General features: G+C 40.0%; 1 protein-coding gene across 1 annotated transcript; it reads right to left on the minus strand.

The window, feature by feature from the left end:
• Positions 1-4,446: 4,446 nt before the first annotated feature.
• LOC138195009 (collagen alpha-1(IX) chain) lies at positions 4,447-19,906 on the minus strand. Its single transcript, XM_069144072.1, has 26 exons — positions 19,714-19,906; positions 18,512-18,635; positions 17,091-17,484; positions 16,913-16,990; positions 16,723-16,818; positions 16,574-16,627; positions 13,352-13,405; positions 13,200-13,253; positions 13,064-13,117; positions 12,874-12,927; positions 12,735-12,788; positions 12,602-12,655; positions 12,175-12,228; positions 11,993-12,037; positions 11,849-11,902; positions 11,701-11,754; positions 11,559-11,612; positions 11,345-11,416; positions 11,230-11,265; positions 9,295-9,339; positions 9,171-9,203; positions 8,191-8,337; positions 7,534-7,710; positions 6,746-6,836; positions 5,369-5,446; positions 4,447-5,064 (listed from the first exon to the last, which is right to left on the minus strand). The coding sequence occupies exons 1-26, from the start codon at positions 19,790-19,792 to the stop codon at positions 4,862-4,864; spliced, it is 2,292 nt and encodes a 763-aa protein (XP_069000173.1). The 5' UTR covers positions 19,793-19,906; the 3' UTR covers positions 4,447-4,861.
• Positions 19,907-21,428: the final 1,522 nt, after the last annotated feature.

Below are 21,428 nucleotides of genomic sequence, written 5' to 3' on the forward strand. Positions count from 1 at the left end.
ACATTTCAGTTTGATCCACTCTAACAAGTTTGATCATGTTCGTACTCTGAGGCAGCCTGCTCTGCATCACCTAACAACAGCCGCAGTGTTTGCAGGTTCCAAAAAGCCTGACAGAGTACTAAACACGGCACAGTGCAACACGTTTCTGAACTGTACAATGAAAGCAGACATGTACAGGCTCCTGTGTCTGACTGTGATGCATAAATACAGAAAAGGAGACATAAAGTACAGTATAACACTAACAATTTGTTAAAGGCATCTAAAAGATTGCAAAACATGTGAGTTAGGCAATTCATAGTGTCTATGAAAAGTCAGAAATGTGACCAAAAACTCTAATTTACATTACATTAACGAGAATTCTATCTACTTATTATACGTTTGAAAAAACACACTGAAATCCTCGTGAAATGATATCCAGCGGATAAAATTTACTCAAGTACATCTATTCAAGTACTGTTCCAAACTATGATTTTGAGTTTACAAAACATGTAATCATCTAGTTAAGTATGGAAAATAATTCAAATGAGCTCCACTTTGACCAACTGGAACATTAACACACATTAACATGCTACTTACATGCATCAACAGTAATAATTGCAAAACTCTTGATTTTATTACTTTTTTTGTTAAAATATGTGCCTTTAGTTTTAAATGCAGAATTTTTATGACTCTTAGTTTTACTTAAGAAGAAAATGTGCAGACATCTTCAACCCTTCTGCCTATTATGTGCAGGATAAACATAATCAGCAAACAGTCCAGTGATGAAATATAAATGTCACAGACAAATAGCGCTGAAACGTCATCTTACGCAGAGCAGCAGTGATTTCATGACGACGGCCTTGTTGACCCTGAGCCTGAGCACACTCTGGTGGATCACACAGGCAAATGCCAAGTTGGTGTTTGCAGCCTGGGAGTGGCCAACCTGCTGGTGAGACGAGACTTTCCAATGCTGAGTAGGCTGCTGTCTCTAAAGACCCTGATCTGTGGTTTGTAACCAACAGGAGGCGCACGTGAAGGAAAGCACAGGGCAGGAAATCTGTGTATTCACTGCTACACGCAGCCTAAACATTTATCAGAAGGATCATGTGGTCATCTGTTATGTAATTAAAATGATTTTCCACAGTTATAAAGAAGTTAAACTGTTTTGTAATAGGGCGAAGTTTGGTTGAAACTTGCTGACTAGTCAAAATTAATTAATTGTATTCATTTGTGGGAGCAAGTCAAATGATTTGTTTGCACAAATTCTGCCTTTTCAAAGTAATTTAAGTGAGGCCACTACTTGAGCATAACAATAGAGCTGTTATTATCATGTGCAATCTAATTCAAACAAGGCATGAGCTCTATTTAATCTGCACAGAACATTATCTCAAGCGTAATTGTGGCTACAAAAAATGCACTCTCTCTTAAAGTCGCTCCTGACTCTGTGGTACAGAGTCTATAATACTGGGAGCGACAAAGCTGGGGGAGAGTACACATCAACCTTTTTCCCTCATGACCCCTTAATACAAAGTCGTACATTTAATATAAAAAAACAAAATTTGTGTTGCAGAATTTCAGTGCTCTTGTTTTCTAAACAAGTATTATTACACAGCCTCTCAGGTTCACAAGGTTGTTCCAGGAGCATTTAGCTTCTGCATCCCACATTTTTTTGTGTGTGTGAATAGTGCATAAAACTGGCACCCTGACATTCAAAGCTTTAAAATGTGTACATGTCAGCACAAACAATTTGATCTCTATTGGGAGACATGGTGTTAAAAGACTTTGAATGCTCCCAGAAATCCTCACAGCTGATGACAACAAACGTTGTAACCTCAGTTTGACAAGTTTAAGCAATTATCTTAGAAAACAGATCAAAAATGCTCTAAAACCCGCTAAAAGCTTTTCTATTTGGGTATTCATAACTGCAAGTTACTGTATTTACAAGCTACGGCACCACATAAAGGTCTTTAAAGTGTTTCTTGTATTGGCCTCTTTTTCCCTCATACTCATCATAGGAGCTTTTTTTTGTACAAAATGTCACAGCATAATCTTTGAAGTCTGTTAATAAAGTAAATGAATCAAATGGCTGAAACAAATATGCAATTGGTGCGCACAAATGAGAAAATGATATATCCAAATGAAACCAGAGAAACTTTATTTCATCTGCCCATCCAGCACCACCTCGTTCTGCTAATATGTTATAATGTGTGAATGTGGTAAAAAGTTGTCACTATAATTAATTAAATCTAGGGTTTGATTTCACAGCATCAGCACTCTGCTCATTTTCACATCTTTAAATCACAATAACACATTTGGCTTCTTACTTATATTAGCGAACATTTATAGTGCCTGGCAGTCGCTCTGAAACTTTTAAATAACTGCCTGAGGACAACATAAAGCCTCACTGTAATAGCTTCTGATTCGGTGCCATCACTTTGAAGCTCAACTGTACTGGGTCGTTTTAATCAGCTCACAAGCAGTAACTAGTATTTATCATGATCGCTTGTCTGGTTCGCCGCAGAGACAAATAGCAAGCATGTCTGAAGCAAATGGTGGAGCCCAGAAAGAAAATTTAGAGGATAAACGTGGATTAGTAATAGTTTCCATGACAGAGGTGGCCATAGCATCCTTTGATGGAACAAAACGGAGCAGCATGGCACACATGATGCTGCAGTCACACAGGGGATTCTCAGAGGAAACAAACATGAGCCAGGAAAGACAGTGAATGGAGCCACACGCAGAGTGTTTCTTCTTTTACAAGTGTCTCTTCATTAGATTTGGGCTGTGGGAAACAATAATTATATTTGTCAAGTCATTAAGTCCTTTCTGATCCGCATGATTGCTGGAGCCTTTCCCAACATACATTGATCACAAAGCAGGCAGAGGACAGGGCGTCGGCCCCTTTCACAGCTAATGCAGAGAGAAAGGAGCAGCATCTCAAGCAATTACGAGTCTTCTTTCCACTTGACCAGGAGTTTTTTTTTTTAGCTGGAAAGTCCACACAGGCCAGGATTCAAACCAGCTCTGCTGCTATGAAGCAAGAATGCTACAACAGAATCTACAGAGTCACCGTGTCTGAAACATGGTGGCTCTGTCGATTCTGGTGTTTGTGTCCTGGTTTGTTCTCATTTCGACAGCAGCTATTTGCAGGTTGAAGGTCATTAACTTTCTGTTGAAAGCAAAATGTATAATCTGTAGTCCCGTGAAACATAACTGAGACTTTAAAGCAAATTATAGATTGGATTTCCAAAACTTCCATTTGAATTATACGTTTGTAAAATAAAAAAGCTTCAAGGTACTCTAAGTCTCACACAGCCAGACCATTCCCCAGCACGCCAAGCCAGCGGCAGAGATTGGTCTGGCTGCATCCGTATATCATTCTCGTATAGAGGAAAAGACACGCTGGCTTGTTTATAATACTTGAAACCGATCATAATCGTGTTGAGGGGGGGAACTTGTTTTGGTGGAACATTTTCTCGTGGAGAGGTGAGCCCTGGCATCAAAAAGGCAAAATCCCCACAGAACACAGAAAAGAACCGGACAGGCCTGTATGATTAAAATCTTCGTCAAAATCTGCCAATTTCAGTGTGCTGCATGCGGCTCGGAGGAAGTTGTTGTCAAAATCCCTGTTGTGACAGCGAATCTGAAAACGCGAACACACTGAGAGCGGAAGAGAAGGAGAATGTCGACACAAATAATCGGCCAATGGCAGGTTTATATCAACAATCTACATCCGGTGAGTCAGACAGAACGTATTTAGACACCTAACTCATCTAAGACCTGTGGTATCAGGGTCTAACAGTATGAAAAGAAATCAGGCAGGGTATCCTTGTGGTACTGCGGAACTCCTAGAGGGAAGAAAACTCAACACTGTCTTCTAAGATAACGCCCCACTCGTTCAGATACATACACCTTAAAAGTTATTCAAAAGTTAGTATTACATTATCTGACCCAGACAGCAGCACACTGATGGCTCACTGCACACATCAATACTATGAAAATATTTTGCAAACGTGATTCTTCTAAACTTCTGAATGGATTAAATTCTGATCATATTAACAGAGACACATTTATACAATGTTTTCCAGCCTTTCCAGTGCTGATGAATGAAGAGAGTTTGGTCTTTACACTGAGATCAACTAATAGTCTAGATCTGTTCCTGGAAGCTTTGGAGAAGAAGCAGCATGCATTGTTGTCCGCCATAGTGTCTATTTATACTTCAACATGGGGAGCACCAAAACTGGAAATTTCCTACATTTAGAGGCTTTAACATGATTATTAGTTTTATCTGTACATCCAGGTTACGATGAAATTTCTCATTAAAAATCAATAACTTTCAAAACATGTATACTTTAACTGAATGGCTGCAAATTATATATATATATAAAGATATATATATATATAAAAAGACAACTTTGAGCTGTAATCCTCTTGATAGTTTTGAATAATTTTTTCAATTTTCCCTTCACTTAAGACTTGCATTATAATGGGTGTTATATAAGTCATATTCATGGTCTTCAAACATTTCGTTGTTGTTGCATTCGGGATGACGCGTTCTCTTAAAAAAACTTTAATATCATTTTTGGATTTTTATTATAAAGAACAGACGTTTAAAGACATTTTAGACTTGTGAAATCAGTTTAAATAGAACTATCAAATGAAGATGGTCTTTTTATACAAATATATTTTGTTACCACTCTGACCCAAATCAAATGCGTGTTGTCTTTGGTAACTTTTGTTCCCAGTAGTTCAGTTCCGGTTTGATTTGCATATTTACACGGAAATTTAAATGGATTTGAACAAACACATATTAACAAAAAGAATTGTTTTACTCCTTTAACCTCAATATTCAATTCACCGTCCACACAGCCTCTCTTTTACTCTACGGGCGATTCCTCAACCTCCGCGGTGCTGGCTGAGGCGTCCCTCTGGTGGAATTCAGCTGAGCACACCCAGAGGTGACACACACACCTGGAGATCCTCTGAGACCTGGGTGGCCCCTGAGTCCAGGCCGGCCCACGTGTCCCCTCTCCCCCTGCTTCCCAGGCTGGCCGTTAAAGACTCTGCCAAGACGTCCACGCTGGCCTGTGATTGAGGCAAAAATGTTGTTTAGTCTTCAGTCCTCGCAGTCTGCTCATGGAGCTGAGTAAAGCTGTTTTCAAAGACTCAGAGAAGAGAGTATTTCCAGAGAAAAATTATTTCTTTTTTGGCAAACAACACACCCCTCTCACTCTAACCCCCCCCCCCCCCCCCCCCCTCCGATCCCTGGGATTTAGAAGCTCAGACTCAGCTGAATACGGTTTGTAAAATGATGCACAGGCACAGATGATGGACATCCATTATTACCTCATTTTACCCGAATCATCAAACATGAAGTATTCAAAATTACCCTTTGGTCCGTGATCTCCAGTGTGGCCAGGTAGGCCATAACCCTTGCCTCCTTTATCACCTTTCTCTCCTCCGTTACCTGCAATCCACACACACATCGACACACAGACACACAATGACCTCTTAGCAAGTATGACAGCAGACAGGCCGACAAATGTTATTCCCACCGGAGTGAGATCTGCTCGAGAACAAGTTGTTCAAGTTGATTAAAGACCATGTGTGTTACTGAGGTCATTGTTAAGTAAATGTTAACAACACCTTGTAAATATCCTTCGATTTCATTGGCCTGGCACTGGAATGTGGTCTGACTGTGACATCACAAGCCTCAAACCGTAAATTAGAGCCAAGAATGTATACGTTGATCGACAAGGTTTCAAACTCTGTACAGTATTTGATTCTATAGTTCCATATAGCGCGGTTCATGATGAAAGGCAGTCACGTGTTTTTTCCAGTGGAGGAACGTATCTTAGTTACATATACTGTATGTACTTTTACTTCATTTCAGGGGGAATTTTTTTACTTTTACTCAACAACATCTACCCAGCAGTACTCTAAATGAAGATGTTCAAATGCAAATCAATATAAAACTAACGTCACGCCTCAAGTTTGGAAATCAGGTTAATGCTTTCCTGTTAAAAATTCAGAATGTCAATGCTTAGGCCGACACAACTGCTGATGACATTACCACAATTATTTTCCTCTGACTTTCTCAGACTCACAAGACCTACAGTATTTTCACAGGCTAAGTAGTAGTCCTCATAAAAGTAAACTGATCATGAAAGGAAATTAAACTTAAAAGGGCACAATACAGATTTTGCTGGACTTTTTTACTAAAAGATGCATCTTATTTTTAATTTATTTACTGAGATCAAATATTTTAGATATTTAAAATAGATCAAAACAAGGCAGCTGTGTGCTGTGAAAAATGTGTAAAAGCCCACTGTACGCTACGTGCTATATAGCAGACAGACATTTAGCAACTAGCTGTTGAACGTAGTGGAGCCAAAAACAGAGCTAAAAGCAGTTAAGATACAGTAATGTTTCTTCTTGTTAAAGACTATTACCATCTCAACTTTATCAGGATATAATAAAGTGTATTATTGATGTGTTAGGAGAATTCTAGCTGTTGTAGTAATATGTGATAGCTGGCACTCTAGGCTCAATGCTTTTTTGTCAGGTGTTTTTTGTTAAGATTCATTTTCTCGTAGTAGAGCTCCTACATTGCCAAAAAAAAATTACATCATGCAAGTTGAAGTAAAGCATCTCATTTTGTTGTTCCAGCAATGGTTCTTCCTGAAAAGAAACCCTGGTGAGTTTTAGTTTTGGTGTTAATCACATTGTATTCATAAACGTCATCTATCAGTCTTGTTTTCCACACCTGTTTCTCCTTTTCGGCCCAGTTCTCCAGCTTCTCCGTAGAATCCCGGTAGGCCCACTTCTCCGTCAGCACCATCATTACCAGGGTCCCCCTGACAACATCATCCACAGGAAAACATATTGTTCATCTCTTGTGTGTTCCCAGTATAAACCTTACAATGTCTTATTTTTTTCTCAGGTGTTGTTTTCAAGTCAGGTCAAGCTTTGTACAGAGAGATTTATTTTCCCGATCATTCAATAGTCTGATGGGAGAACCTGAGTGTCACTTAGCATTAAACGCCAGAACGTCAGGCCTACCGACCATAATCGAATATAGTGGAATATTTCTAAGTAGTCGTGGCTCTATTATCAGCCTGAGACTCATTGTCATTAGAAGTTGTGGAACATGAATTGATTTTACACTGTGTAATAATGTGGAAAAGGCTTTCTAATCCAAGGACAGCTTTGATACTCTCCAAAAACCGTTCAACACAGACCAAGTGTCTGGTCTGTGACTCCTTATTTGTCCTCATCCAGACGTGGAAAATCGTAATGTTTTCATTCCAAGCTTTTCTGCCAAATACTTCAGCTCTTTTAGTCCGGTCCAGACCCTCGCAATGTGTTTGCATTTTTACTCAGCCAGGAAGACAGAAATGAACAATGTATGGAGAAGGTACCGCGCTGCACTGCACTGTGTCTCAGTTGAATGTCTGCAGGAGGGGAAGTGACACACAAAGCAGTGAAGAAAATGTTCCTTGAGTGCAGGCTGATACGTGTTGATCAACAAACACGTAAACCGTAAAAACTCACAGGAGGTCCGGGGGGTCCTTTCTGTCCAGGGGGACCAGGGGCACCCATGGGAACGTCCCCATAGAGAGGACAAACTGCAGCGCACGTCCTCTTCACTGAGTTGGCAAAGGTGGACATCTGCTCCAGGACCACTTTCTTACAGACCTCGATCACGTGTTGAGCGGGGAGTGTCGGGCCCTGTGTGAGAAATAATTACCACATCCATCACTGGACGCAACCCAACTGTGGGACATGTATATGGAATATTAGAGGACAGCGTCTGCTGGAGCAATGGCTGCCTTTCTAAGGAAATGCAGCGAACAAAGCCAGCAATATTTCCTGAGGCTCATTATGGATTTATAGCCACACTAAATGAAACTCTTGCTGTGACTCACTACAAACTACAGGCTAATGAGAAACTGTTTAAATGTGTTCTTGACACCAAAGTTGTTACCAAACACTGCGCGTGCCAGTCAGTAACTACTCGAGCAAATGATTACTCTGCTGTTTCTGTGCTGCCATGTGCAGACAGATGAAGTGCCATTTACAATAGACTGAAGAGCTTTTTATTCAGTTAGTGCTGAATACACAAAGTTTGTCTTCATACTATAAGCACTGTACTGTTTTAGGTATCAGCTGAAAAAAAAAAACAGATTCAAAGGCCTGTATTTTACTCACGGGTGGACCCGGGGGCCCCTGAAAGCCATCTGGTCCTCCTTCACCCTGAACCCCCTTGACTCCAACGGGGCCTGAACGTCCAGGTGGGCCTCCAGGGCCGCGCTTCCCCCGTCCTCCCTGAGGACCCTGTCCACCCCTGTCTCCAACCTACAGAGCATGTTAACAACATCAGCAGGACGGGATGCAGGACAGAGTAAGTGCATCCATCACACCACAACATGTAATCACTTTTGCATGGATACAAACTTTATGGAGAGCAGTCACTGCTTAAAATGCCTTTTATGTCATGTTGATAGTAGTAATAAAACACAGTAACTAACACAGCCATATAATGTAGCTTGTAAAATAGCAAGTAAAATTATATTAGAAAACATGTATGTTTAAAAAAAAGTGTGAACAGAATAAAATGAAAAATTTAATATTGGAAATCAGGAAACCTGCTATGGAAGTATTAAATCTGAATGTACAAACAAAGTGGGAATTTTTCATGTAGGTTTCATAACAAAAGTAAAATCTGGCAGAGACCACCTGAGAAATGTGCAAGATTCATTTAGGTGCAGTTGTGGGCGTCACTGGTCTTATTGCATCTACAGATGCTTTAAATATGTTTGGAATGTTATTTGATGGATTCATATTCGACTTTTCAGCTTATTTGGTTTGCAAACGGAGAATATGACGAATGGAGGATTTTCAAACCGGCATACTCGCAGAAATAAGCACCACACCTGCATGACTGCTCTCCTCAGTGACCCAACCAGCCACAGTCAACATGTTTTGATTTATCTCTGTAAAATCAGAGGATTTGGTTGAAGGTGAGTAACGGCCCATCTATTCTGGCAACACATCTGCCATTAAACTATTTAACTCAGGCCATACATGTTCCTTCAATGAAGTGCAAAGAGGTTACCAAATGTTAGTAATACCCTCTATTAACAAAAACACACTTTTGCATTGAATCTGCTGACTGAATCACAGCTCACCTTTCCTTTTGGTCCTTTAACTCCTTTTTCTGCCTTTAAGAAAAAAAAAGCAAATTGATGTTAAGGAAAATTAATATACCGGACGTAATGGCAAGCAGACAGGATGAAACATTTAAGGCAGTACCTGTGCACCTTTGACTCCTTTAATTCCCTGGATTCCCGTGTCACCCTGTACAAATGAGGCAAATGAAAAATAAACAAAGTCAAGAAGCTTGCCAGAATTTGAATTTCACAGGTGTGCTGCTCATTCCCTCATGAACAAGAACATCCATCTAATGAAAATACACTACCATTTTTTTTTTTTTTCATAATAACAATCAAATAAATTACAATGAAAGCAATCACTTATAGCGATGAACCCACCGAGAATTAACACTTATCTGCAGCTCTGTTGGCTTTACATTGAAATTCAGCTCATTGTTTTACCGTCCAGCCTGAAATTTTACAGTCTCACTACACTCGTACAGTTGTTTTTTGCTGCAGCAGTATAAACCCTACTGTGCACTAACTGCTCTGCATCAAAAAGAAGATACATGCTGTTAGCAAGTATCTTGAAAACTGTGATGCATTTAGCCGCTAAAGAGACAGAGATTTAGAGTTGGTAAAGAACAAAGAACAGAGCTAAAAGTGAGAATTACCTTCTTCAGGTGGACACAAACTAGACTCCAAGTCAAGTACAATGTTGCTGGAGAAATAAATAAAGCAATTGTTTGCTGACAAAATTGTGACATAAATTAAAAAGGTGATTTTTTTTTTTGATTATGTCTATTTCCTGCTCGTGAGTAGCATATGACTGCATGATAATACTGTGAAGAAGATTCTGCATTTGGATTAGATGTTTTTTACTCTATTTGTGTTTAGGTTTTTTTTTGTCCCTTTTTTTTTTGTCTAATGATGTGTAACACTGGACAATGTTCTCCAAGCAAACTCCAGCAAGTAGTACAAACCTGAACTACAAGACGTTCACGGTTTATGCAGCTATCCATGCACACGGCCGTTAGGGCGTATATTTAGAACTTTTAAGCTAAACCTGATGAAGAGCAGGATGTCAAATTGTGGGGTCAGTGTCGCCCTGATATCTACTCCGTGTTCATCAAACCTAACCAATGAGAGGTCTATGAAATATTTCAGTGGGTTAACATTAAACATGCACCCTTATGTCTATTTTTGCTGTCATTATTTCCACCTACAATGTTTTGTCCACTTCCTGACTGATCATTTCACTGCTCACTAGGGGACAATGTATCACTTTAAAAACCTTTTATTTTTTAATTTTTTTTAATGCTTTTCCATCTTTGAAAGATCATATCATATTTTCTGATCAATGATTGATTTCATTTTCAGACTTTCTGTTTGTAGTTATGTGTCTGTTATAGTAGTTCACAAATGTAGACACTTTTTAACATACCCCATTGTGTTAAATGACATTCATTTGTCTATTTTTCTATAATAATTATATGAAAACAGAGCAGTGCCAGCTCTTTGCTCCAAATGTGGGTTCCTTTTAATCTGATTTGTTTGGTGTACAGCACACCACAGCAACATAAACAGCTGAAAAGTGGTTTCTGCTGGAATATCTGTATATTTCATTGGCGTGGGATGTTCTGTAAACATCCAGAGCAGGTCCTGAGGGGGAGTTTAGCACTTGTTGTGACCTCCCCGTCCAGATGGGGGGAATAGGAAATGGGGAGCCAACATGCCCTGAAGGGCAGCCTCTAATCTAGATTTTTGTACCTCTTCATAACAGTTTATGATGAGCTTGCTGAGAAACAATATGATGATCAAACCTTATCAACGTGTATGTTCCATTAGTGAGCAGATATGTAAGGAAGGGTTTTGGTGATATAATTAAGAAGGGTGTCCATTATTTCATTGGACCTTTAGTTGTTGACTAAATACAAGGTTTCTCTCCAAACTGGAGAAGTCTTGAAAATCTGAAATTCGATGTGGCTATTTGGCCCAGCAAATAATTCCTGAATAGCCACAGTAATTGTCCCATTACACTGTAAGTTTTCCCTCATTTTATATCTCCAGTGGTTAATGGATGAGGATGTATTACCTTGGGCCCTGGTTTTCCAGGCACACCCACGTGTCCCTGTAAAGAGATGACATGGTTTAATAGCTTGAAGAAAATAGTAGTGTTTGGAAGAGTTAAATTCATGTGGCGCACTTACAGTAGGTCCAGGTGGGCCTATAAATCCAGGTCTTCCTGGCTTCCCTGCAGAACCCTTGTAACCTCTGGGGCCCTTGAGAATGAAACATTTATTAACCAACCTGAGGGACTGCTTTATTCTTTGCCGTTTCCTTTTAAGATGGCAAACTACTTTACAAACAAAATGCATTATGTGCTGTTCTTGGGTAATTGAAATGCCTGAAAATGCGACATACAGTTTGGCCTTGGGGACCCATTTCTCCTGCTGGCCCCGGTGGGCCGTTTTCCCCCTGTAAAAGACACGAAGGGCCACAAATTAATCTGCCAAAAACAGCTAAATACATGTATTTACAAAAGCAAACAAGATCAGTGAATTACTTTGGTTCCACTTTGTCCAAGTTTTCCACTGGGGCCTTGTGGTCCTTGATAAGCCTGTAAGGAAGAGATCACATTTACAGTATAATGATATAACAGCACTGCTTCTAAAATACAACATAAATATCTCCTTATACACAGAAAATAATACCTCTATTCCTGGATCACCATCTCTGCCAGATAGACCCGGATCTCCAATAATGCCCTGTGGAAAATTATTATTATTGTTATTATAAAACACAGATTATTTTGGGAGTGTAGGTGGGCACTCAGGTGTGAGGCGACAGTGAATTACCTTCTGTCCAATGGTACCAGCTCTGCCCACAGGTCCTTGGATTCCCTAGTTTTCCCATGTTCAGATAAAAAAAAACATGCTAATCAAAAATCAAACATTTTTGAATAATTTATATAAGATTTTATATACTCCAAATCAAACAAAAAAAAAACAACTCATTGTGATGAAATTATGACACTCACAGGCTTCCCCTTCTCTCCGGGAGTTCCCCTTTCTCCAGGATCTCCGACAATTCCCTGTCAAATCATCATGTGAAGCAACATAGATCAAGATTTTTCTGAATATTTCTTTCAATAAACAACATGGAGAACCATGGAGCCTTCCTTCATATACAATCATGTAGGTTATCACTGCGGTTGAGGCTCTTCTCTCAGTGACTAAACAGCTTATGTTGATATAGTTCAGGCTTTCAGATCTCAGCCAAAAACCAGCCACACGGACTAATGTTGTTTATGGAGATGGCACACAAGCCAAAAACAGTTCTATTCCATTGTTTTACCTCATTTAAAATTATTTACTGGTTCTTCACGCTCACATGAGGGGATTTCGAAGGTAGTGGACAAAGAATTAAAAGTGTCCTTTAAAAAATTCTGAAACGGGGAATCCCACCTGCTTTCCGCTGGGACCAGATCGCCCCACTGAACCAGTAGTCCCTCTTTCACCCTAAAAAATAAAAGCATGATGGTTTTAGATGATATAACAGGTGAAAAAAATTGGATAAATGGAGAGGAAACACAAATACCTTAACTCCTTGAAACCCAGGAATCCCTTCGTATCCTTTGTTGCCTTTAGCACCCTTCAAGGAGGCCAAAATGTTAGTAAGACGGTAATTGCATAATCACTTGGAAAAACGTTTTCCACTGTCAAAAAGGTTAACTTACAACTTTTCCAAGTTTTCCAGTCTCTCCGATGTCTCCAGGTGGTCCCCGAACTCCCTTTAATTACAGTCAAAATGTCAAGATTAAATCATCGGCTTGATCATTAAATTTATACGACTATAACAACAAGTTTGTAACTTCATTAACTGACTGCCAGATCCAATTAGAGCCTGAACCCAGCAGAGGAGTTTACCTTGAAGCCCCCTGCCCCTTTTAATCCTTCCAGCCCCTGAGGACCTCTGTCTCCCTGTTAACACAACATCTCATGAATACACATAATGTGTAACATCTCAAGGTAAAGAAAATGATGCATCCGAGTGATTAATTACCTCTTGGCCCCAGGGTCCTCTCATTCCTTTCTCGCCTTTGATTCCTTCTTCGCCCTTAGGACGTGTGTGTGTGTGAGGTGTCATTAATGAATTTTGAGAACGGTTCAGACTGAAGCGTAACCATGATCGAAGCTTTTGAAGACAGATCTCACCTTCAGACCTGGTTCGCCAGTGTTGCCGTAGTCTCCTGTGTTCCCCCGAATCCCCTGCAAGACATGTTGGACTTAATCACGAACATGACTTCGTTCACTGCAGCTGTTTGTTTGTGAATCGACCAGCCTGAAAGTCTAACATCTGTATGTTAGTGATTGTTTCCACTGTGAGAAACTTTTATCCCATCTGGGAAATTGAACTCTGAATACAACAGATACTGTGGTAAGAAAGACAGTTAATAAAGAAAGAGAAACTTTTAAGAGGAATATTTCAACCTTTTGGAGAAAACACTTTAAATTTCTCATTATGAGTTAGATGCAGTCTAATGTCTCAGACCAGGAGACGTTAGCTTAGGTTTGCATGAAGACTCTTCCATTCAAATGTAACAAAATCCACCGCCTCTTCAGCTCACTATTCAACCAAAATGTGACTGTAAAAATGTGTGTAAACAACATTGCAGGAACTAACTGCACAAAGTCCAGAAATCATCCAGTAAAAAAAATGTACAAAATGAATAAATATGATGTTTTATTTAGAGGTGCTTAGAGGTTTTTTTTTTTAGTTTTCTTCCACTTCACTTGCATTATTGATATGCCACTACAATTGGTGGAATTGGTTTTCAGTGGGGAGAAAAAAACACTTTTACACTATTAGCGGCACAATAAATGATAATTTCAATATTCCAAGGCAAATGATGAAGAGCTTTTCTTATATAACCTTTCGACGGAGTTTGGACTTTGTACAATGGCTGCTTCCCTTTTCCACTCTTTACGAGAAACTAATGACACAGCTGGTCACTGTAGCTTCATATTTATCTGACAGACTGGTGTAAATCTTTTAATTTGATTAAAACTGGAATCATCACTTTGTCTTTGTCTGCCTCTGCCAACCAGTTAAGTTTAAATTTACATCAATGTCTGTCCAGACAAATAAAATATATGTAGTGTAGACTTTGAAGGTATTTATTAGCTAGTAAAGTTGATTCTGATAGAACACAAAGTTGGAGCCATGACAGTAGACAATGCTTCAAATATAGATGTTGCTGCAAAGGAGCAACAAATTCTAAAACACACACATCGTCAACCCAACAGCACATAAGATCTGTACAGTAACCACAGATTCAAGGTGGACACCAAAGATTAGTGTCAGCAATTCAGTTTACGAGCAGGTATGGCCACAAGCATGTATTGTGAGGTCACAGTGACCTTTAACTATTGGCCACCAAAATCTAATAAATTCAGTTTTGAGTTTAAGTGACGGCTTGCGCAAAATTTTGAGAAATTTCCTCAAGGTGTTTCTGAGATATTGATGAGTTTGGGACGGGCGGACAACCTGAAAACATAATACCTCTTGTTCTCGGCACAACGACATAAAAACAAAGTGAGCGAGCATGTTCCCCAAAATGACAAATTTCCTTTAAAATGAGGCTATGTTTGAACTTTGGACAGAAACAGACAGCTTGCTTATGCTAAGCTCGCTATCCCTTTTCCTTTTTATATTTACGAGAGCTGTATCGAGCTTTTCATCTAGAAGACATTCCTTTGATATTGAGATGTCAAAATGAGGATGATTAAGTTTAAAATGTGAACGTGGTATAAATTTCAGTCCCACTTGTATTAGTCACATTTGTGGAAAATATAGACAAGCAAAGTGTAGAAAACATTAGTCATACGTACACACAACACGGATCAGTGTTGTTTGCACAGATGCTGACCTTTGCAGTAGTCGAAGGAAACGTGTTTTCCAATTGGCTGCATTATGCTGAGTCAACAAACACATCAAACACGGCCGGGATGCCTTTGTCTTGTCCGTTTATTTGACCATCTCACCTAACACTGTTTCTAAGCAGAGTCAGCGGGGCGGAGGTTAACCTCAGAGATGGCCGACAGTACGGCGAGAGGCATGACCGTGAACTTTACGACATTTCTGAGGCAGTATAGCTCTGGACGAGAGATGGACCACCCACCACTTGAGATGGGTAGTTCCTGTATCTGTGCCAGGAAATGCCCTCGTTGGATGCCAGCGGGGAAGGAGATAAACAAGTTGGGGCTCTGTGATTCATTTTGGCAGGAAGTCAAAACTCTAACCAGTTACACAAGGCAGATGTTAGCTCCCAGATGAGCCACAGCTGCAATGCATGACATGAATATGTAGCATGTACAGTTTCTGGAAATGTGCTCTGAATGTGCGTCGGTCTACAGGCCTACATGTGTTTGCTCAGGCAGCATGGGGGATTTCTTTGAGTGCAAAGGGCACGTCAAATGCCAGGCCATCACACATGTATTAAAAAAATATCCTCCTTCTTTAAACACATGTTCTCTGCATTGTCTTTAGACCTGCGCCAATGACAGTGTCTGCTGAGCATCAAAGACATTAACAAGTCATAAATTCAAAGTGGAAATAATCACATCTGCAGCCCTCCGAAGGATACAAATGTGAGAGTATTTTTCATTCACTGATGCATGTACAGTATAACGGGCTCCTTCAGCAAAATACTGGCTTTACAATTTTCTCAGACCTGTCCTCGTTTCTCCTCTCGATTTGGTCTTTCTGTTTTAAATTAATCAGCCCTAACCATACAAATAAAAAAAAAACATTAAGGACACAAATTTCACAAAATAGTAACACACAATAATGGCACTGATTACCAGACACTTAGAGGGTATGGTTATTGCTCAACTGCCTGGTTTTCGTGTGTGTGGGATTCATTACATTTGCAAAGTTTCTTCCAAATGGAAAAGCAAAACCATTAGCTGTGATCTGGTGCCAGTTTGGGTTAAATCCTATATTCTAAACTAGCAGGGCCTGTTTTAAGATGCAAATGGCTATTTCAGAGCTACAAAAACAAATTTATTGTCACATCCGTGTTGGTTCGTGTTTATCTTGGATTCTTCCTAAATTTTTGCAAAGCGGACATGGGTTTTCAAACTATAAAAGGAGCCCCAGTGTTTACTATCGCTAAGCGCTTCTGCTTCCAGATCTGTTTCCATCCTGTCGTGTCTCAGTTGTGCTTCTATTGCCATTTTCCACAGCGTCGCTGCTGTCTCACAAATGAAAGTTTTACAATGCCACTCACCCACGAGTCAGTTTAACTCTTTGTTGTGCAGCAGGAGGAAGTAAATGCTGCTCATGCAGAGACTACATCAAGTGAACCTGCATTCAACCAGCGTGAGATAAGGATTGATGTCTGCATAACTAAGAGACATTACATATTTATTTACCCAGTTTCCTTGTCTTCCTTGATCTCCAGCTTTTCCTGGAAGACCCCTGTGACCCTGCAGTATAATGCAGAATACAAAATGTGTCAACACAGATTGAAATTTTTACTTATTTTGTTTGTGCAGCCAGTTCCCTATATAGATACACTCACCTTCGGCCCCGGAGGGCCCTGAATGCCAGGTTGTCCGTGCATACACTTGCAAGACGGTCGTCCAGCTGTCAGGCCGATCTCTGCGTACCCTCCACACTGCCGTGGACAGACAGGTCACAGAATGATTTTGAAACTCCACACACATCTCTAAAAGGGGACTCCCAACAATGTTAGATCAAAGGCGGCTCACCACGTTGGAGAGCTCACAGCAGCCCTCTGAAAAAGCCTGCTCTGGGTCACATGACACTTCCATCTGCTGGAGGTCCACCTGAGAAGTAACAGGAGAGGATATGACTGGTTAGAATTGTATATATAAAAAAAAAAAAATTAAAATTGAAATATCATAAAACTTGAAGCTGTCAACATACAGATAGAGAGCGATCTCCAGCAGCTCGCTTGACGATGGAGGTGTAGCCTTGACGGATGACTGGTCTTGGCTCATTAATGACCTTCACACTGACTTCTTCACAGTCTATCAGCAGCTTCACCCGGCTGCCCTTCACACTCAGCGCCAACTTGTGCCACTCTCCATCAAACAACTTTTCCACACCGTGGAAGGTCCTCAGCATCTGGCTCCCATAGGGGCTGGTGTAGAAGAAGTCTAAGGAGTGTGTGTCACCCCGGAAACGCAGGCCGACCTGCTCTCGTCCCTCAGGGTCACTGACCTGCCACAGGTTCCAGGACTTCTTGGCAGTGTCCTTGGTCACCTTAAAAGTTGCAATGACGGAGTAGTCGGAGGGAAGTCCATCTGGATATATATCACTGTGGCATGAAAGTGAGGTTTAGAGAGCTGGGTAACTCCAAACAGGCTACTTTTCCTCACAAAACAACAAGCTTTTGTTAAAACATGAGGGATTTATTTCATAAGGACATGAAGAAGGAAAAACAGAACCTCATTTTAGGCTTAAACTCTACATTAGCATACTAGTTGGGAACAGATTAAATACCCACATTTGTACCCACCCCGTCTATGTTTATCCCGTATGAACAAAGTACTTAACTCAAAAGTTATTGTCTTGGAAAGAGAACACAACAAGAGTGACACAAAAGTGGACAGACAGACACTGCCAGACAGTGAGCAGGGCTAAAAACATCCCTGCACTTCCAACATATTTAGAGCCTCAGGTTAGGAAATTAGTTTATTCCTTTTAAGTGTAAATGTCTCTAAATTTAAGTGCTTGCTTATTTGTTAGTCTGTCTTTTGTATGGGGACGGTTCACATCAACATTGACATCAAGTTAGTAGTTAATTTGCATGTGTTGTCCTCTCACAACTAAAAATGGCAAATGAATAAAAGTATTTTCTAGACATTAAAGCCACATTGGAAATGTCTGTGCTATTATAGCTTGTAAATGAGAAGTTTTTGTTTTAACCTATCAGTTTCCTGCAGTGATGTACAGCTGTCCTCCAGGATCCTGTCCCATTGTTGGGTGCTGTCGCAGGTGCAACGCGGCTTTTCAGCCCAGTGTTAAGTTATGCTTTAAAGAGTAATTTAACACCAGTCTCTGAAGCTTAAAAGCTTCAAGCCTGTTTCACCTCTGACCACATTCAGCGTCCCTAAAGGATGTAACCAGACATGATCAGACGAGTGCTTGTCGCACCTGTCACAGCACCTGACAGTGATGCCACAGTGTATTGACACGTGCTGAAGTTCACTTTCGTGCAGTCAGGTGAGAAGTTAAACAACAACAGATCAGCAAAACAAGATGTTTAGGTGGAGTTAAATGACCTTTTCATAATTTTTCAGCCTCTCTGAGACCAGCTGGACTCAGACAGTCTAGTATTGTACCTCATGGTCCTGCGTAGATGGATAGAGGGGTTGACGCGGTAGGCCACTGCCTCGGGTTGAGACCCATCCACTCTCCTCACTCCTCTCGACTCAGGCACACGGAACTCCTCCAGTAGATCAAAACCTCACAACACAAACACTGAGCTCACTTTGATGTCACACTGATTCAGCATCAAAAGGCGCTCAACTACTTCTGAAGCTTATGTCAGCGTGGATACCACTGACTTCTGTTTGATAGCTGCATTACTCAGGGTCGTTTAAAAATGCCATGTCTCCACAGGTACAATGAGGTAAACCCATTCGTATGTTGAGGCTGTTTATTTCCTTTCATGGGTGGATTTGGCTGCCAAACTTTAAACACTGGAAGCTTTGTGCTGCAGGTTGAATGAGATCAGCATGGCTGAAGTGTTTCCTGTGAGGATGTGTGGATGAAAGCTGCTGAAGGATTCTGATCACAGAGATTATTACCTGCGAAGAAGAGCGCTTAAAAAGAACAGTGGCCCATCCTATTTTTGGTGAAAAGAGCCAATATAGAGGGGAAACTTTTCTCAATTCTCACTGGGCATAATGCATCTCACTACCATACAATACAGTGAGTAGGTCTACATACTAAAGTCAACTTTAAAATGACAAAGAACAGTAGTATGCTTTAAAAAAAAACATTTCTACTGAAATTATTGCTTGGTGTTGCTCATACAATTTGGGTTGACAGTTTTATCTGTGGGCCGGACAGCATGAGGAAGAAAAAAACCTTTGTGTTAACTGGTTCATTTATGGTGACAAGGACACTCAGCTGAAGGACTTCAAAGGTTTATGTACACAGCTAAACCCCCAGATGACCTTCTGACCTCTTAGTGTCCACATTGACTCCGAGAACAGGAAATACAAAACGGTTGACAGCAATTAAGGAGAAACAGCGAACTATGAACTGACAAACACTGACATCTGCTGGTCATGGTGCAGCAATACAGAATTCAACCCGAGAAAAAAAATGGGTTCACGACACATAATTTGTATGATACATCGGATGATCATTAATACGTTTTTATACAAATATTTCTTTTTTTGCCTCAGTGAAAAAAATATTTGTATTATTTGGAGTGTTCTGCCAAAAATATATGGATGTAATTGCTGAAGAGGAATCATTATGCATTGAAAATCTGCTGTAGTCTTCAATTCAGGGTTAAAAAATTCAAACTTACTTGGCAGGTTTTGACACAGGGCCATTCCCACGATGGAAAAGAGTGCTGCAAACACTAGCATGTCTTTGAAGGCTGGCATTTTCAAATATTTGAAGTCAGGGGCTATAGGTGCCTGTAGAACAGCAATTAAATAGTCATTAATTCAAGTTTTGAGATCAGATCATAGCAGATTCAATGATATATGAATATACTTCAGACTGTCAAAAAGTAGCTAGTCATTCAAATTGTTTTCAGAACTACACAGGTATTAATGTTAAGTTATAGAAAGAGTAGAGGAAAAAATGTAATGCTTTAACCTGCTGGAAAATCAAATCAAAAACCGTTTTAAAAAATTAAAAAAGAAAAAAAAAAAAAAAAAAAAAAAAAACGTTTTAAATATCAAATAGTTTAATTTCTTTGATGCAAAATCCCTACTAATATCGTAAGAATTCTAAATCAAAAGCTGTATCCAGTGTTTTACCAATGCAAGCATTCTCAAGTTGCATTAAATCGGAGTAGTTAGACTCGCATGATGTCATATACAACTTGTATTTATATTATTTCCCACTATCCTCACAAAATGTCTGATTCTTTGAAAATAGACAAAAAATACAGAGAACATTTGAATTACTCACATATTCCTGAAAAATAAAATCCCAGGGCTCCTGCTGATGGATCTTTTCTAGTTCCTGGTTTGAGGATATAGCCCGCTCTAAAGTGCCATCCCGGGGCCAAAGTGTGAGCTGAACAGGAGGACCATTCAAACTAGAAGCTGTGGGTCTCAGAGAAGCCTGACCCCTGAGCTCCACTCCACCTTTGGTCCCCAGGGGATCTGTCTCCTCTCATAGGCCAGTCAGACCCACAGTCACTATAATATAGCACAGTAAGCTACTCTGAGTAATCACATTTGGGACATGCAGGTGAACTTTTAGCAGATTAAAGCAACTGAAAGGAGGAAATAACAGTAATATTGAAGAATAAGTCTAGACTTTAAGTTATCAACACTTTGTTCAAAGCAACTCTCAAGAGGTTTGGTGCATTTCACTGCGCAGAGCTTTTTTCTTTACACTTTCACTGGTGAACTGATTAAATAGACGTTTTTGATGACTGCTGTGATGAAACTTTGTCTCCAACCACTTTAAAAACAGTTACATGGTTTTAGTGTATGTTCATTCGAGACAGCGTTTTACCATCTGCACTCTCACTGAGAGAAACATGTAGTATGTCACAGCTAAACACAAGATGTTCCGCAAACATTCCATCCAGATCAGACCACACCTTTGATTTAACCCGCCGCACTGCATCTAACAAACAGGCTATAGGGGGAAAAGACGCACAATAACATAGAGGATAACTGTTGCAAAACATTGGCACAAGTAGAACATTTAAAACAAACATTTTTGAAGTGTTGTAATTCACAAAGCCAGTGTCTCTAATTTTGCTAATTTGGTTTTGTCAGATATAAAAGTTACTGATATAATTGTCTATTTCCCCAGTTTTTCCACTTTTTTAAACATTGGTGACCTTTAATGACTTCATTTGAGCAGCCTGAAGCATTAAAGAGCAATCAGATTCACAGAGAGGAAAAGAGAGGAAGAAACAAAAAGTAAGAGTTCACAGACATCAGACAGTTGTTGAGATATCTTCGTAAACACCAAAGTGTTGGACCGATTGACCAACTGAGAGACCGACACTGCCATCCCAAGCTGCCGTTACAGGAAGCAAAGCACAGACAA

Source organism: Embiotoca jacksoni, unplaced genomic scaffold, assembly GCF_022577435.1.
Source record: "Embiotoca jacksoni isolate LCO1_2020_lvr unplaced genomic scaffold, fEmbJac1.0.p SCAF_12, whole genome shotgun sequence".
Classification (NCBI taxonomy): Eukaryota; Metazoa; Chordata; class Actinopteri; family Embiotocidae; genus Embiotoca; species Embiotoca jacksoni.

What these genes read in the sequence shown, in the direction of transcription:
- LOC138195009 (XM_069144072.1), bottom strand. Translation starts at nt 19,792, where the DNA reads ATGCCAGCCTTCAAAGACATGCTAGTGTTTGCAGCACTCTTTTCCATC. An exon ending in CTGGAGATCGCTCTCTATCT is followed by an intron (nt 16,991 to 17,090) that starts GTATGTTGACAG and finishes GTTACTTCTCAG; the next exon opens with GTGGACCTCCAGCAGATGGA. An exon ending in AAGGAGTCAAAGGTGCACAG is followed by an intron (nt 9,204 to 9,294) that starts GTACTGCCTTAA and finishes TTTTTCTTAAAG; the next exon opens with GCAGAAAAAGGAGTTAAAGG.